The sequence below is a fragment of the Danio rerio genome, chromosome 6, assembly GCF_049306965.1.
Source record: "Danio rerio strain Tuebingen ecotype United States chromosome 6, GRCz12tu, whole genome shotgun sequence".
NCBI classification, from domain to species: Eukaryota; Metazoa; Chordata; class Actinopteri; order Cypriniformes; family Danionidae; genus Danio; species Danio rerio.
In genome coordinates this window covers 42,192,501-42,210,967 of record NC_133181.1, presented here as the reverse complement: position 1 = coordinate 42,210,967, position 18,467 = coordinate 42,192,501, and the positions used below count along the sequence as shown (strand labels likewise).

The window sequence follows — 18,467 nt, the reverse complement described above, 5'->3', positions numbered from 1 at the left end:
TGTCTCATAATAATTTTTGGATGATTTCATGTTTCATGATGGTCTGTGGATGATTTGATTTGTCATGACGGTCTGTGGATGGTCTGTGTCGATGATTTGCTGTGTCATGATGATCTGTGGATGATTTGCTGTGTCATCATCATCTGTGGTCTGTTGATGTTGCTCTGCCATTGTCGTCTATGAATGGTCTGTGGATGTCGATGATTTGTGTCATGATCGTCTGTGGATGATTCTGTGTTATTATCGTCTGTGGATGATTCTGTGTCATGGTCGTCTGTTGTTGTTCTGTGTGAATTATTTGCTGTTTCATCATGATCTGTGGACGGCGATGATGATCTGTGTTTGGCCCGCGGATGATTCGCTGTGTCATGTTCGCTGTTGCCCGGCTGCAGATTCTCGGAGCGTCTGTCGCTATGCGGCGAGGGCGCCTGCTGGTTGCTATGCGGGCGCGACGCGTGTTGAGCGCTGTTGCCAGGGAAGAGCGAGCGCCATGGAGGGGGTGGTCGCATTGTCTGTCGGGACGGTGGCGGTGTGTGAATTTCTGCCTTCTGTCAGAAACGTTCGCTGATCTCCTTTAAGGCTAATTAGGGAATGAAGCAGACCCCTTCTGGAGATACATTCGCGGACGTTCGTGTTATTAGCGCGGCCCCGTTTTCTTTTTCATTTACTTTCTGAAACGGTAAGAGCAACCTGTCCTAACTAGCTAGAGCAAGTGCTTGTTGCGTTCAACCGGCGAGAGGAGCGGGCGAGGAGATCGCGGAGAGAGAGGGAGAGTGACCGGCCGGTGCAGAGCTAGAGGCGGCCGATGACTTCGGAGAGCAGCGGCCAAGCGCAACAGAAGGCGGAGGTCGAGCCGGGATCAGTCGTCCGAGATCAAGAGGAGAAAACCGGCGAGAAGCACGGCGGCATGGTGAGCTCAGGCCTGTGGTGCTGAATCGGCACAACCCCCTTGAACCCTCCCCCTAAACATAACGTTAACTTTTCCCGTAGAACTGAACACTCATAATTATGACAAACGAGTTTTAACTACCCAGACTGTCTTTTATCGAACCGTTCGGCACCTCTGTTTACTTGTATTATGTTGAAAAGCTAACGTTAACATTATGTGTCCTCGCTCGGTGCCCTGTAGATTAGTTCCTAAGCAAAGGTATCGATTTATCGAAGTCGTTCAGCTTAATAACCGCTTAGTTGAGTATTAGCCACGTCTGGCTAGCCGGCTTTAGGTCAGAGACCGTTAAGTCGACATTACTAGGCAACATACTTTAAATCTGTTGGCTTCGTGTGCGCATAAATTACAAAGCACGTGCTCATATTCTAGCCAGCGGAGCTCGATACTGTAATGTTTTCATAACTCTGACGCGCGTGACACATGTTTGGTTGACAAATGTTTTATTGCAAGTAGGTTAACGTAGTTTGGATGTTAATTCAAATATGTCGAGATCACCTGACAGCCTGCTTTGGGCCACATCTAACTTTACTTATTAAAAATTAACTGCTTCTTGCTGTAGTTTGGCAATCATTCACTGGAGCAATAAGACTAAAGCAATAAGACATTTAAAGAGTATAATAAGTATTATTATATCCCAGCGGTTACAATTACATTTATTGGATTGTTCTCACACAAGTAAATGTAGTTTAACAGCCAGTCGAGTTTTGTGGGTGTTTTTCTTTTTTAGTTAACAGATCAAACAAATGATAACTCTCTTGTACTTTGAACATGTCTGGTTCATCAGGAACGTTGTGCTGTTATAGATTTACCCGGATTCTATGTGCCTCTATAAAGGATGCTAGGGGTCGTTTGTTGTTGTACTAAATGATTAGGTTGTCTTAACTTTGTACTGTTATATTATTAGGTCAAACCTTGGTCATTTAAATTGATGTTTATTTAAGAATTTTCCTTAAGAATTTTCCTTATGAAGATCACATACAGTATATTGGATTATCATATTCATGCGACCATGGTGTTCAAATTGTACCTCTGTGCCATTGTGCTACATTGGTGGTTGGTGTCAGATCTGGACTCGCACCAAAATGAAACTTGCATATTCAGGTTTGATTCCAGTTTCTGTGCCAAGCTTCTTCTGCAGGGTGCTCTCTCTCTTTATTTTAGCATTATGCCAACATCTTTCTAATACAGTATGTACAATTCTGTATCCTTACAGTAGTGGGATACAATTTGATAGATTTATTGCTTATAACATTCACTGCTTGTGATTTACAATATAAAGTTTTTTTTTTAAACTGTATTGAACTCAGAATTTGTACACCATATAAATAATTGTAAAAAAAGAACATTTATATATTCAGAATGAAAATGACCCTCCAGTTTTATATTTTTTATTAGTTTATTTCAGGACTAAATTAATTTTTATGTGTATATGGCCACTTTATTATGTACACCTTACTAGTACTGAGCAGAACTTTCTTAATTCTTCATGGTATAGATTCAACTAGCCAAGGTACTGGAAATATTGCTCAGTTTTGGTCCATTTTGACATGGTAGCATTACACAGTTGCTGTAGATTTGTCGGCTGCACACTCATGATGCAAATCTCCCATTCCACCACATCCCAAAGGTGCTCTATTGGATTGAGCTTTGGTGACTGTGGAGGCCACTTTAAGCACAGTGAACTCATTATCATGTTCAAGAAAGCAGTCTGAGATGATTCGTCCGTTATGACATAGTGCGTTATCCTGCTGGCAGTAGCCATCAGAAGATGGGTACACTGTAGTCAAAACGGGATAGACATGGTCAGCAACAATACTTGGGTAGGCTGTGGCATTAACAATGCTCAATTGCTACTAATGGACGCAAAGTGTGGCATGAAAATATCCCCCACACCATTACACCACCACCAGCCTCAACTGTTAAATCAAGGCAGGATGGATCCATGCTTTCATGTTGTTGATGCCAAATTCTGACCCTACCATCCAAATGTCGCAGCAGAAATCAAGACTCATCAGTCCTGGCAACGTTTTTCCAATATTTTGTTGTCCAATTTTGATGAGCCTGTGCAAATTGTAGCCTCAGTTTCTTGTTCTTAGCTGACAGGAGTGACACCAGGTGTGGTCTTTAGGTGCTTTAGCCCATCCACCTCAAGGTTTGATGTGTTGTGTTCAGAGATGCTCTTTTGCATACCTCAGTTGTTACGAGTGGTTATTTGAGTTACTGTTGCCTTTCTATCAGCTCGAACCAGCTGGGTCTGGCCATTCTCCTCCTACCTTTGGCATCAACAAAGCATTTGCGCATTTTGCTTACTCTATATTTTCTCTTTTTCCAGACCATTCTCTGTAAACTCTAGAGATGGTTGTGCGTGAAAATCCCTGAAATACTTAGACCAGGCCATCTGGCACCAACAACCATGCCATGTTCAAAGTCACTTTAATCACATTTCTTCCACATTCTGATGCTTGGTTTGAACTGCGGCAGATAGTCTTGACCATGTCTACAAACCTAAATGCATTGAGCTACTGTTATATGATTGACTGATTAGAATTTTGCATTAAAGAGCAGTTGAACAGGTGTACCTAATAACCAGGCCCGGATTAAGAACTCAGGGGCCCCTGGGCACATTGTCTTGTAAGGCCCCCTACCACCCCTATAGTTGAATTTAAAAAATAAGAATAATGTAATAATTTTTAAATAAAATTAATCTATAATTTGTTGCCCACAAATTTAAATAAATGCTATATAGTACATATGTATTTATAGTCTACAAAGATTTAACTTATTTTTCAAAGCATTGAATAAAAATATTAATAAAACTATATATATATATATATATATATATATATATATATATATATATATATATATATATATATATATATATATATATATATATATATATATGTGTGTGTATGTATATGGTATTTTAATGTATTGCTTTTACAAACTTATAAAGCATATTATTGCCATGGCATATAACGCACAATGCTTCTCCAATCCAGTTCTATGAATCTGAGTTCTATCAATCTGAGTCTTTCATAATACAAACACTGATTTACTGTCTCTCTCCTTCTCTCCCTGTATTTTCTCCACTCTTCTCGTGAAGAAGACTTGATTATAAACCTAAAAGTATCCGAAATCACACACACTATACCTCTTCTCTCCCGTCTCTCTCCTCTTCTGGGCCTTTCTCTCTCTCTCTCCCTCTCTCTCTCCTTTTCTGTCTGTCTCTCACACGATGAATCCAGTCCGCGCTGCGCTGCCGTTAGCCTCCTCGCCTGGTTAATGCTAGCTTCTCATCATTTAAAGTTACCATAATGTCTTCTGTACCCTCATTCTCCTTATCATAGGTCTGTTTAAAGATGGTGTGTATGGAAAATGCCTCAATGAAGATGCCTCCTCTCTTCTTTCTCTCGCGTTTGCTAAATACACTTGTCCACTCATTTTTGATCTATGACAGATATAACGTTATACTACAGTCCGCTCAGTTTAGTGCGGGTTATTACAAAACTGACGTTTCAGCGCTTGACCAATTACAGCATTCTGTTTAGTTAAAGAAAAAAAGGCAGTTTAAATATAATAATAATATTAATGTGCTATCGCGATTTTTTTGCTCAGAGGAAATACAGTTGTCTGAGCAATATAGTTTTTGCAGAGAGGGAGGAACCTACAATAAGGCTAAACATTATTTAATACCCACGAGACACTTGTGACTTTATATCACATTTACATTATTTTTAAAAAATGTTTTCTTCCTGATAAAAATAAATATATTTCCAATCTGATATGTAATGGGGAGAAAAAAAGTAGCACGAGTTCAGCTGATGGTGGATTCGAACCGAGTTTATAATTTATCGCGCCAAAAGATGAACCTGTGCGCGTTACAAGTGCGCCACTGCGGCTGTAATGTTTAATGGCTCTTCACTCTTCTTGTCTCTATCAATCAAGCATCGACGGGCGTAAACCCTGAAAAGCTTATTCCAACTAGACGCGCTATTTGCAATTAGCGAAAAAAAGACACTCCGAAATTGTCCTTTTTTTTCTCCCCCCTCGCAGGGGCCCCTAGTGCGAACGGGCCCCTGGGCCTGTGCCCATAATGCCCATTGGTTAATCCGGCCCTGCTAATAACATGACCAGTGAGTGTATAATCTTATTTTAGCGCTTCTTTTGTGTAATTTATATAAAGTAATTTGAGGCCCCCATTTTTAAAGATTGACAACAACTCATATGAGAAATAATATTACAATTTTCTCCCCATGGATTCAGGATAAAAACTATTCAAGCTGGTTTGTGACAAGTGGGATGCCAGGATGCCTAAAAAATACAATTCTGTTTGTAGAAAATATGATTTAAGGATTTTTCATCTAATATTGTTTTGAGCAAAATGACACATTTATTTATTTTTGTGCCTGACTTACCACCACATCTCATTTATCAAACAGCTCTAGAAAAGTTTTTGAGGATTTCATTCTGTTTTTTTTGCATTGACTCTTGAACAGTGGACAAATGCACTGAGACCTGGCTGCCACATTGTGCATGATCTGTATTGGGCGTTCCTGTGCTACTCGATGCATCGTGACAACGACATTAGATGCTGTGTCATATAATAACACGCACTAATCCGTTTTAAAAGGCCATTTTATTGCGTCGGCATGCAGGATTTAAAAGACATTGTACGTATTTCAACACTCATTCATTCATTTTTATCAGGCGTGTTCGGCATTTGTTTCAGCTGTCGCCACGTGCTCAGCAGTGATCTTGATGGCAGAGGTTGCAGTTCCGGTAATTTGAACATAGGTTTGACAGACGTGAGCCTGCTCCAATCAAACGGAGCTTCATTGTGACGTATTTCAGAACACACCTATCATATAATAGTAGGCGGGTAATATTCAAAGCGTGCCGCCGCATGTGATCACAAAAGAAGCAAAGGAAAGACCAATCAGACTCGTTAAGCACCGTGTCTGTGCTTACGCACAGCGGTTGATGCAGACGATGAGTGGCCGCGAAACGCTTTGGTTGTGAACTTGTACTTTTGCTTTAAACGGAACGACGTGGAATACGGAGCCCGTTGTCTTGAGCTAGATTAATTCACTTATAAAGTACCTAGCGAGTGAAAGCGTTGTCGGGGGAGAGGATCATGCTGTTGTTTGTGGAGGTGAGTTAACGAGGTCATTTTGGAGACCGCGAAGGTTCCTCACAGCTGCGGCACAGATCCAACTCGATGGCGCCTGCCACGAGTCGACAAGTAACGTTAAATGAGGTTGTTGAGATTTTGTATTGAGCTCAGAGTTGTTTATTATTGCTGTGAATCCAGTGACATAAGACGAATAGTTGAGCCGCTGTGTGAGACCTTGTTTATGTGAACGCGAACTGACCGTCGACTTCGAATGATCCACGTGCGCGCAACAAATGCTAGCTATTTAGCCAGCCTCTCTCATTGGCGCAAATTGCGGAACTTTTAAAGCTAATCTTCACAACTACTGACTACGTTTAATACTCAAGGTATCCACAAATTGCATCAGCTTTTATTTTAAAAATAACTTCAGCCTGTTCAAATCCAATAAAGCGCTAGTCAGGTTAACCAGGCTGTGTTTTAGATGCAGGTTTGTAGCTCTTTGGCCTGAACTCTCGCTCTGGTTTATCAGAGAGGCTAATCAGATTAAATGGGTGAAAGGCCGACTATTTAAAACCTCCTGCCTCGGTGCATGGAGTGTCGCGCAGGGTGAGTAATAGATCTTGTGAATGAGCTTCATCCCGGATCTGGTGCAGTAGTGTGGAGTAAATGTTACAAAGTTGTGCGTTTCAAACTCTTGAAGGGTGTCAAAAGTTGTTGCCCTTGCCTGTCCCGTGCTGTTGGTGCTCTTCAGACGACCTTCGCTAAGTTTGTGGCTGTAACATTTTCGTTTGTTTAGATGGCAGATATCACTTTTTAGCCAGTTTGAAGCTGTTTCGGGACTCGGCGTGTCATGCGACACTTTAATAGCGTCACATTTTTTTATATCAAGTTCTGACGCGATGTTTTTCAGTTTCCTCTCATTGTAAATGATTCCACTTACCTCAGTAAAAATGCAAATGGCCATTTGGAGGGTTTTGCTAACGTTAAGTTGTTTTGTTGTTGTTGTTGTTTCAGTTCTGTAATATTACAGTGAAGTATGCCCTTTCTTTGTCAGTTAGGATGGTTATGCCAGCTCTTTGCCATCCTGGCATATTTTTACATTTCACTGAATTCCCGCAAGGTGCAAGGGAATGCATTTGATTCAGTTTGTATAGTTTTTTTTTTTTTTTTTTTTTTACCTTTTTGATTTCAGCCCTTTCTAGTAATGAACAAAGTGGAAATAAAGCGTAAGCGTTGTCACCTATTTATCCCTTATTAAAGAATTTGTAGAGTATGTGTCTCACTATGTGAATGTTAAAGAGACTCGCAGTCCCTTGTTTTACTGCATTTGTCTCGTTATTGCAAGATCATGTCATGGTTATTGAATAATTGTTTGATTTTGGTTATTTGATGCAATCTTAATTTGAGACCCCTGATAATTATGCATGCACATTTTCATTCACATTTTGCCATTCAATTAAGCAAATTATCAGGGTGCAAGCTAAAGGCTTGATGCTATCTTCTATTAAAGCACATGGAACCTCTAATCTTGTAAAATTCTAATATGTTTTAGGTTTACGGACATTCAGTTATTATTAATAGCAGTTATTTGTCTTGTACTTTTGACTCACAGGATTCAGTGTTTATGCGAGGCATTATTGCTGAGCTACCCACCTCAGTTTTACTTTTTGTAATTTTTATAGGATTTATTATCTTACCTGCCTGCTTATGTTTCAAGTTTTAATACAAAATCCTCTCACCAAGTAACACGAAGAACCAACAGTTAATCACCTTTTTTGACAACTAATCATTCCAATCCATATACCAAGCAAACTAATCAACAATTCATAATCTTGTCATCCCTCATGTTTTAATTTTCCAAGAATATAAAGTATAAAATTGCGTCTGATACACCCTGAATAAACAAATTTGTTGGCATTTGTCAGTAATCCCCTGCTGTTTTTTGCAAAGCTTTGACAGGATTTATCTCCCATTACAAATGTTGCTATGATAATTTGGAGTAAATGAAGCATGTGATTTACTTTTTAACAACTGCTGCAATGGGTCTTCTGAGGGTAAATACTGCTGCTGATTCATACAGAGGTTGTAGATTAATACATTAAATTCAGAGCAATGTTAAGGCAAGATTTTCAAGAAAAACACAGAAGTCCTTGACAAAGTAAATTAATTTCAGTTGCAAGTTTCTAAGGATTGGTTTCTTGCTTATTGTTTTGTTTTGGTCACCCTCCCACTACATTGTCAAACTAGGTGGATAACTATTTGCCTAATACACCAACGCCCAAATACGTTGATATGCTGCTACGTTAATTATTCCACATGACTTGTAATAAGGTTATTCCACAATAAATGGCTGTTCATTTGGCTTGTTAAATGACCAGCAAGGTACTAGTTATTAGCCTTAACACCAGTTTGACTATTAAACCATTTTTGCAGCAAGATTTTCACATCACAGTAATGTTAACATTGTTAATTTCTGTTTAACCTTGTTTTCAAGGTGACCACCAAGGGGGCTGGTCTGAATCCCAATGCTAAAGTGTGGCAGGAAGTGTCTGCACCAACCAGCCAGGCTCCAGAGGCAGCCACAGAGACATGCCATTGGCCACAAGCGGATCATGTCTCCACTGAGGAGATGGAGGGTATGTGCGCTGATTAGCCATTTGTTTAGTCTTTTGATTGAAGAATGTGTAAAGTTTATCTTCTCCAACGTACCACACTGAGAATCAATGCCATTTAGAACTTATTTCTTACACTAGCTCATTGTATCTGGTGGCTAATTCATAAGTTGCATGGTAGATTTTGATTCATCCATGACAAGAGTAAAATTGCAGTGGTTCTCATATTCCATAAATGGATTTCTTAACAACTTTTTTTGTCGCCATGCTGCTTTTATGTAAAAAAATATTGATATGAATTGTACCACGAGATGTTCGTTTTATGTATATTTAACATGTTCTGATGTTATGGATGATCACATGACATGCAGGTACATGAACAATATCTATTTGTTTAATTTTCTGTCCATGTAATCCAACTAGATTAAGGGGATAGTTCTGCCAAAGATGAAAATGGTCATTTATTCACCCTCTGCTTGCTTCATACCAATTTGAATTTTATGTTAAACCCAAAAAGAGATTTTTGATGAATATTGAAGACCTGTAGCTATTGATTTTCATAGTAGGAATTACGAATACTATAGAAGTCAAAGGATACAGGTTACATTTTTCAATATCTTCCCTATTGTGTTCAATTAAGAAAAAAACAAATCTCAAGCTGGTATGGAACAAGCAAAGCAGGAGCAAATTTCTTTTTCTTTTTGGCTAAATTATCTCTTAAATTTAGTTTCCATAAACACAGAAAATGCCATATAATATTTTCATCAACTCAAACACCTCCAAGTTCACACATCATTCCTCCCCAAATTTTTAGTATATGAATGTTAATGTTTATCTGGTTTTAAGATTAATTAAAACCTCATAAAATGGCTTCAACATCCATTTAGAGCATGGCGTTAAAGTTTGTTGGCTCCCAGTGATGATCAGTATCGCGCTTGGAAGGACCCAGAACCATTCTAACTGTAGAGATCCTTCATCCTCATTTCTCCTCTACATCAAACTCAATTCATTCTTCTTTTTCTCCATCTCACTCTCTGATTCTCTGTACATTTCTTGCTTTGTCTCGCAGTGGAGTGGGTCTGACCTAATGACTGTGAGATTATGAGATCTGAGGGTTGCATGGCCTATCTAATTTATTTAATTAATTGATTGCCTTTACACTCATGTACTGTTTGTTGTTCTTCCTCCGAAGGTTTCAAGGAGTATAGTGTTGGCTATGGTGACTCTGAGTCGGTCCCTGCTATGGAGACCGGCCTGATAAATGGCATTGAGTCAGTAGAACTGGCTTACCCACTTTACGAACCAGGTTTGCTACACACCCACTGTCTGTTTAAATCCATCAATGCTGCTTGCTGGCTCGTTGTCATTGAGATGTGTTTTGTGTCACTCAGTGGAGGGTGAGACGCTTGAGGAGCCGCCTGCACTGTCCGAGGAGAGTCTTAAGGAGTCGCTGAAGAAGCAGCTGGAATTTTGTTTCTCGAGGTAATGCTCGCTCTATGAGCAGACATGCACACACCTGCTCCCTCATGTTACGCAAGCACTTTTTTTTCCTGAATGGAAATTAATCACCTGAACAATTGAGCAGTGCATATTTACTATTGCCTGGGAAAAAACAAATCTCATTCAGCAATTACATGCGATGTCATAATGGACCTGTTGTATTCAAAGTGATTTTGTGGAGTATCTGATTGAACTTATCCACAGAATTTGTGATTGCCTATAATGAGCCGATGCAATGTAATGTTTAATTTATAATTGATCAGATCATTCAATTTATTTGTGTATATATGTATGTATGCATGTTAAAGGAGCACTTCACTATTTTGGCTAGAACAGCTAAAAGACGGTAGGCTAATGACAATTACACGGGAGCTTCTGTGCGTCTGCTATTTGATGCAAAGGATCTCATTGCTGTTTAAATAACTTCCACTTCACATGACACAGTGCACCAACTAAAGCATTTATTACCTGACTCACTCCAAACAAATGTCAATTTGCAATAAAAAATCAGTCAAACTGAAACTAAATTATACAGGCTTTTACTTAATTGCTTTACTGGTTGTGTGTGTAGCTTAAGGTTGTGTGTAAGCAGCTTAAATTAGGACAGGGGTAACCACCAAACTTAGTACTAGAGGTCCAGCGACCTACCTGCAAGAAACCAATTTTGTTTTTTTGTTTTTTTAAAGCAGAGGTTTTTTTACTATGGGGAGATAATGCCCGTTACTTGCCATTGGGAAAAACTGTAGCACTACTTTGGTCACGTGATTGAACAAGACTTGCTTCACATGGTGGATTTTGGTCTTCTTTTCCTGCATATTGTTATAGAGGCAGCATCAGTTATAGCCGTTATGCTTTTATTATTATTATTTTTTTAGGCTAATAATTTCAGGCTTTTTTTAATAGGCTTTGGTTTGGAGTATGCCTAGTAAGAGCTTTATTAGTTGGTTCAGGTCTTTCTAATTGGAGTTGGAGCTAAACTTTGCAGAACAGGAGTTTGAGTTGGTTTGCTAGTCTGTTTATTTGCATATGGGAACATTGGCGAGTTAGTTGCATGATGATATTCACAGCTAGCATTGCGATTTTAGGGAAAATATCTAATTGTGTTTTTAAAAAAATGTTTATATTTGATTTTAATTAATTTAATTTCAAATTAAATTTATTAATTTGATTAACAGTTAAATTTTGTATTCAAGCTTCACCTTAATCTGTGTTGTAGCTTCTAACTGCTAAAATGCAGCAAGTGTTGGTTAAAAAAGGGAACTTAGAGTAACTTGTATTGGCAAACAACTCTAAAATTGTACTTTGCTGTTGCTACTAGATTGAATGTCACTGGCAATACTTTGACCTTTTTATTTATTTTATTTTTAGGCTCATCCATATCTGTCTGTGGTGCTTTTAAGTGCTGACTGTTTTATTTTCTCGTGCTGTAACAGCTCTTACAAATTACCTGGTTTTGTTTGGTTTCTGTGACTTAGTACTAATACTTACTAATACTCCCGTATTACCAGCGTGTCTTTCTTTGATATTAGTCTATTAATACTACTAAAGTGTCAGATGCCATCTTACTCGTTCCTTCCTGTTTGTCATTTATTATGGGTGTTCAGCATAGTTTTCAGCGGGATTTTCAGAGCAATTCTAATTGAGCAGAATGAAAGTGTGCTCACTCAATTGGCTTGTAAGACTTTTACACAAAGATGGCAGTCACACATATGCTCTTGGTGGGGGAAATTAAATTGTATACATTTTATATTGCAGTCTCTAGCTAATCGCAATGTTTCAAATTGAGATTCCATTTCGATTAATCGCATAGCCCTGTTCAGAGCAATTGCTTTCTGTTAATGGAATATGTGGGTAATGTAAGCTTTAGATAGCGAAGTGGGAAATTTTAATTTTCCCTATATACTCTTAATATGCATTAAGTTATTTAGAGGTTTCTTGCATACACTGTTTTGTGTGCCATGTTATTAAATGTACATTACTGTAATGTATTAAGTAATATTTCTGTTCAAATCTGTTTTTTCCCCCACAGAGAGAATCTTTCCAAGGATCTTTACCTGATATCTCAAATGGACAGTGATCAGTTTGTCCCTATTTGGACCATTGCGAGCATGGAGGATGTGAAACTGCTGACTACTGATATGGACTTGATACTTGAGGTGTTGCGAGGTAAAAGAAAAAGATGACAACTGGCCACCATTTGAGAATGTTGATAGATTTTTTTTTTTTTTTTAACTATACATTCATACAAATTTTTATTTTACTGCTTTTCTGTTCTTTTCAGCATCTCCTATGGTGCAGGTAGATGAGAAGGGTGAGAAGGTACGGCCAAACCACAAGCGTTGCATCATCATCCTCAGAGAGGTCCCAGAGACCACCCCTGTAGAGGTGAGCATGCTCTTTGGTCATTTTATCACTACATTTGTTAGAAGTTAGGAATGATTACTGTGGTCACCCCGATGATGATCAGTATCGCGCTTGGAAGGACCCAGAACCATTGCTGCTGCAGAGATTTCATTTTCTCTCTCTAACTTTTATTTTATCTGTTAATGCTCTGCTAATTTCTTTATCTTCCTCTCTCTCTCTCTCTCTTTCTCTCTCTCTCTCTCTCTCTCTCAGTACAGTGGATTTTGACCTAATGACCGTGAGATTATGAGATCTGAGGGATATCTGTCCTGTTTGTCAGTAGTTGTATCTCGTTTGTTTTCTATGCCTTATTGATTTTTATTTTTATTTTTTTGTGTCTGTCAGGAGGTGGAGGCTCTGTTTAAAAGCGAAAAGTGTCCGCAGGTCATCAGCGTGGAATTTGCACACAATAACAACTGGTACATAACATTCCAGTCTGACACCGATGCTCAGCAGGTATTCTTGACAAACACACTATCAAAAAGCCTTGCTCATGTAATACATGTGTAAATGATTGGTTAGTCTTACAAGCATGAGGGTTATTTCATGATTGTTTAGCATTGTTTGAAGGATGTTTAACACATTTTCAGCCTAATTAATGTGCCATAATTTTCCAGTGCCATTGCTTATGATTGTTTATAAAGTCTTAATTTTCTGTTTGTTGTATGTTTTTAAAAAATTGTGGTCATTAGCTAAAACTAATTGGAGGACTCTAAGTTGTATTGATCCCTACATGAATTATAATAATATTAATACTCTATTTAAAAGTCTGAGTATTTATCCAATTTAACAATTATTTAATCACCTTCAATCACTTCCAGATATTTCTTTTGTGGAACACAAGATACTTTGTAGTATAATGACTTGTTGTAATTATTATAGTTGCCACAACATTTCTCTAATATGCTGCTGTATACCAGAGTTTAATGAAAAACTGTTTACTTTTCTGCTGTATCAACTCTGGACAGCTATTTTCGGCTTGTTAGACCAGTCTTATCTAATTAAACCATAAAATCTTAAAATACCTACCAATTTAATTACTTCAAACCAGCTATTCATTCTGGTTCTTGTTAAGTCCTACCTGCGTCTCAAAACTGTTTTGATTACAAACAGAAATGCAGTGATGTTATGGCTTTAGCAGTTAATGATTGGCTGTCTTTTTTATTTTTATTTTTTATCTAAAGCTAGGGCATATGATTATTGATCAGTAGGCCCAACCGGAATCTGCGCGCACGGAATTCCGCAGATTTTTAGCCCATCATTAATTCTGTTTATTTACTTGAGTAAATGTGTGTAAATCTATATTTATTCAGTTTTTTAAATTTTAGTAATCTTATTGACTAATGTGAGTGTTCATCTAATTTATGTACAATGCAATACAATATTTTCTGTCTTTCAGTAGAGATATATGACGAACTTGCTTTATTTACCAAATAAAGTGAATCTAATTGGATTTGCATTTTAAACATTAATTACAAGTTAAAAATATATATATTTTTTTATTTCATATATGAAGGTTTTAGTTATGATACTCCCAAAATAATTCCGCAGAAATGGCGAAAAACGTCTGCAGATTCCGTCTGGCCCTACTGATCAGTCTCTCATTACTGCTTCTCTAGTCTTAGCTAGTGTTTCTTTGCTCAGCTTTTGTTGCTTAAATGGTATGTAAAGTGTTTTTGCATTGTGCCTGGTTTAATAAACGGATTGACTCATGTCACATTATTTCACAGGCTTACAGATACTTGCGTGAGGAAGTCAAAACCTTTCAGGGCAAACCAATTATGGTGAGTGTACATTTGTGTCGCCGTCTCTGTTGTAAGGTCAGCTGTAATTTAAGCACCGTGGATGAGTACGTGACTAGCTGACAATTCAAACACCACTCGTGTCACCTTGACCACTAGCTCTGTGTCTTTAGTTTGAGACTGATTAATTTGTCAACCTGTGGATATTTTTGGCCGTTATCATGAATGGATATGTAAATGTCCACTTTTTTCTTTCTCTCCATTCAATAAAAGCAAAACAGCCATACTTATTGTGCGAGTATTAACCGCATTCTCTGATGTACTGACCCGTTTTGTCAACCAAACTGTGATCAGTTATTATGTAAGACCCCTGTATACAGTGTATGGGATTATGTAATCCACAAAGCATGCTTTTTTTCATAGACTGTTTATTTGTACAACAAAATGTCCCTATTGTGCAGCCCACATTCGTAAATATTTAAACACATGACGGGAGTCTAATCTTAACTGTCTTGCTAAAAGATTGGTGCATATTTAATACAGTAATGATTATGTGGGGTTTCATTTTTTCTTTGCTTCTGTTTCAGTCTGCTCAGAAATTGAGATCACTTAATACAGATACTGATTTTTCATTTATGACCTGTTTTTACAAGTGCATCATTCTATAGCTAACGAAGGACATTTATAATGTTGTACGCTAAATGAATGTCTCCTTTTTGTTTTTGTTATGGTAGGCTCGCATCAAGGCCATTAACACGTTCTTCGCTAAGAATGGTTTTGGGGCAGACTCTGGGGTTTACTCGAGTCCATCACAGTACTCGTCTCCAGTTTACCTGCAGCAGGTGTACCAGCCTCCACAGCAGTACCCGCTATATAGCCTACTGCCCCAGACGTGGACGCCTTCACCCACCCCATACTTTGAAACGCCACTGGTGAGAACTTTAAAATGTTGATTATATTGCCTATCCTAGGACTGGCAACTTATTTGGGCTGTCAAAATTAGTGCATTAGTGATTAATTTGGAATATTTAACGTGTTAAATTAACGCAAAAAATGCAGCTGCAGTTTTTTTTTTTTTTGTTTGTTTCTTGTGGCCGACGTGTGTTCAAGGCCATAGAGGTGACCTAGGCGGCTGCCTTGGGCAGCAAAATAGTGAGTGAACCTCCTGGTCCTCACATTCATCCGCTACACCCACCCCCTCTCTCACGGTCCTTGGCCTTCCATACGTATAAAACGGTGTGATTGCTGTTTGCCTAGAGCGCCAGTTCAGCTTTTGCCAGCCCTGCGTGTGTTTAACGTGCAAAGAAATATGGATAAGACCACAGACGTGCTTTTAGAAGGAAAGTTTCAGTATAAAACAGTGGTCACCAAACTTGTTCCTGGAGGGCCGGTGTCCTGCAAATTTTAGCTCCAACCCTAATCAAACACACCTGAACAAGCCAATCAAGGTCTTACTAGGTATACTTGAAACATCCAGGCAGGTGTGTTGAAGCAAGTTGGAGCTAAACCCTGCAGAGATACCGGCCCTCCAGGACTGAGATTGGTGACCCCTGGTATAATACAATTAATGGGGCATCACCAGGCTATCTTGTGTTTCCTTCAGAGTTTCATGCAATTTCGGTTTTTAATTTTTTTATATTTAGACTTAACAGCAGTTTAGCAGTTCACTCTCATTCAGCATATTTCCTTTCAGGATGTTTTAATAGAATTTGATACCGCATGGCGAACGGAAAGAAAAACCGTTTCGGGACTCGCGTGATCCTTTTAAAGTAATTAAAAATCGCTGTTTACATGTCAGACTCTTAATCAGTATTATCTTTATCATCAAAGCTGGGTATTGGTGTCCCATGTAAATGAAAGTGCCAGATGAATTCGCAAGCAAGTTTTAATTTAACTGAATTAACTTGTATCATGAAGCTGTGTACAAAGAAATGTGATGTTTATAAAAGCGGATTTAGTTGTATTGACCCAGTGATGACAAACTAAGCGCGTAGAGGGACGCATGGAGTGATCAGATGCTTTTTTAGGAATTCTCACTTTTTTCTTTTATTTTTCTGTCTTTCTCCTCTCTTTCCTTGAAGTCTCTATCACTCCTGTCCCAGTGAGCGTTAAGATTATGAGATCTGAGGGTCACTTGTTGAATGACAAAAAGACATTTTAATGGTCAGCAATTATAGCCGTAACCTCCGACTGCTCATCGTTTTTCATTAAGCTTTTATTTAGAGTTGGAATGGCAGTCATGGCGGCTGAATGTGTGAGCTGATGGAGTCACAGTGGCTCTCTGAGAATTTAATCAGGATTGTGATTGCAGGCTGATCAGCTTTCTGAATGGTTGCCATGCCAATGGTTATTTGCATCATTTAGCATAGCACATTAATGTAAAGAGGTGCTTTTTGATTTGCGGCACAAAAATGTGAATTGAAGATGATTTGTAGTAGTTTGAGGATGTGTGTTAATCCCTGCTGTTAATTCCGCTCACAGGCTCCATTTCCCAATAGCACATTTGTTAATGGCTTTGGCACAGCAGGAAACTACAAAACTGGCACTTCTCCAATCAGCCTTACACGCAACTACCCCCGCAACCGGTAAGATCCCAAAAACTGTGTTTTTAACAACTTCTGTTTGTGCTTATACTGGTCTCTTTCTGCCCGAAGTATAACATTGTGTTTGTTTGACAGAGGTTTGATTAAAGCGTTTGTTGCATCAATGTTTGACTATGATGGTCTTCAGTTCAGATTTTATCTTGGTGTGCAAATTTTTTTTTGTTTTTTTTTTGTTGTTGTTGTTGTTATTACGTTTTCAACCAATGTGTATTCAAGCTTAGTGTTTTGCTTTTCATGGCCTTGGTATTCCTAGTGCACTGTTCTGCCACATGAGCTATAGTTTTGACCTTCTCCATGATGACCTAAAGAGCAAAATGATTTTTCTAAAATTGATTAATACTCTAATTTATTTTGTTTGTTTGTTAAAAGCTATAGACTAATAACACACTTTTAAACCAATTGCAGTTATGTCTCACTTTAAGTTAATGTCTTTTTTTATTGTTTGTAATATTGTGGATTATTTGCATATGAACCTCATGTGCAGAAAGTGGGAGTTTAAGGGAGTGGAGTCAGATTGACTGTTACTTTCATTTTCTAGACTTCCACTTTATTCCAGAAAGAACGTAATCAATGCTTTCAGGTAGATCTCCTCTGATTTTACTGAAGCGTTTTCTTTCCCTGTGTTAAATGGTCATCTTGTGCATGTTCATCCTAAAGCTGTGCTATGCAAAATGCTTTGAGATTACATCAAAATGCAGATTACAAATTTGTAAATGTTTAAATGTATATTCATTTATTTTTATGCAAATCTAAAGTTTTTAATTGAATACCTGAAAAATGAGCTGTATCACTTCTGTAAACAACTGCATTTTAGTGTTATTCAATCATGAGTAAGAGCCTCATAGTGATTGGCCATCATGACTCGGCTAAAAGCTGCATCTTGACGCATGATTCCTTCAGTTTATGATTGTCAGTGCATTGTCATCAGATCTGTCATGTAATCCTGTCCTTGCATGCATCGTCTGTTTCTCTGTCTGTAAGAGTTTCCTGATATTATCTTAAAGTACATGCTATGTGACTTTTTTTTTTTTTTTTTTTTTTTTTTTTAATCTCATCGGTAAAGCACTATACAAATTTAGAGCGGGAGTTTTTAAATTGAATTAATAAAATAAAAGCTTTAATATACATGACTTTTTTTTTTAATACATTAATTTTAAAGGAACTATACGATACTTAATGGGGACTAAATATTTGCCAAATATTTTACACCATTTTATTATTGCTTTTACAAAAATGACACTCCTTGAGCATCTTAGTATGGATGTCCTTCACGGTTAGGCTGCTCAGCAGATTGGACTGCTAAATTGATATGAAGACTGGTTTGCCTATCGCTTGTACATCTAATGGTGGCAAATGAAACTGAATATTTGCACTAGGTAAAATAGGTCTTTTTTTTGTTTTACTAGGTAAAAAGTTTGTCAATCATAATTTGTACTCTTTAAAGGTCTCTGTATACTTCAAATAAAATTAGAGCAAACTAATGTTAAGTCAAATCCAGCTAAAAATTAGATTCTTTTGAGTTTTTCTTGTTCAAAAGAGCTC

At 38.0% G+C, this 18,467-nt stretch overlaps 1 protein-coding gene across 14 annotated transcripts in view; it reads left to right on the top strand.

Annotated features, from left to right (window-relative positions):
- The first annotated feature begins 505 nt into the window (after positions 1-505).
- Positions 506-18,467, top strand: part of larp4ab (La ribonucleoprotein 4Ab) — a 26,713-nt gene continuing 8,751 nt past the window's right edge. For 2 of the 14 annotated variants that reach the window (XM_073954381.1, XM_021474119.3), the window contains exons 1-11: positions 506-910; positions 8,560-8,701; positions 9,870-9,983; positions 10,069-10,159; positions 12,207-12,343; positions 12,459-12,562; positions 12,926-13,036; positions 14,311-14,364; positions 15,057-15,254; positions 16,804-16,907; positions 17,464-17,505. In XM_073954381.1, the coding sequence (XP_073810482.1) occupies positions 806-910; positions 8,560-8,701; positions 9,870-9,983; positions 10,069-10,159; positions 12,207-12,343; positions 12,459-12,562; positions 12,926-13,036; positions 14,311-14,364; positions 15,057-15,254; positions 16,804-16,907; positions 17,464-17,505 (1,202 nt within the window). In that variant the 5' untranslated portion in view covers positions 506-805. Of the gene's footprint in view, positions 911-5,936; positions 6,105-8,559; positions 8,702-9,866; positions 9,984-10,068; positions 10,160-12,206; positions 12,344-12,458; positions 12,563-12,925; positions 13,037-14,310; positions 14,365-15,056; positions 15,255-16,803; positions 16,912-17,463; positions 17,506-18,467 lie in introns of those variants that run through there. The other 12 variants (XM_021474120.3, XM_021474118.3, XM_073954386.1 and 9 more) reach the window with 7 other exon arrangements.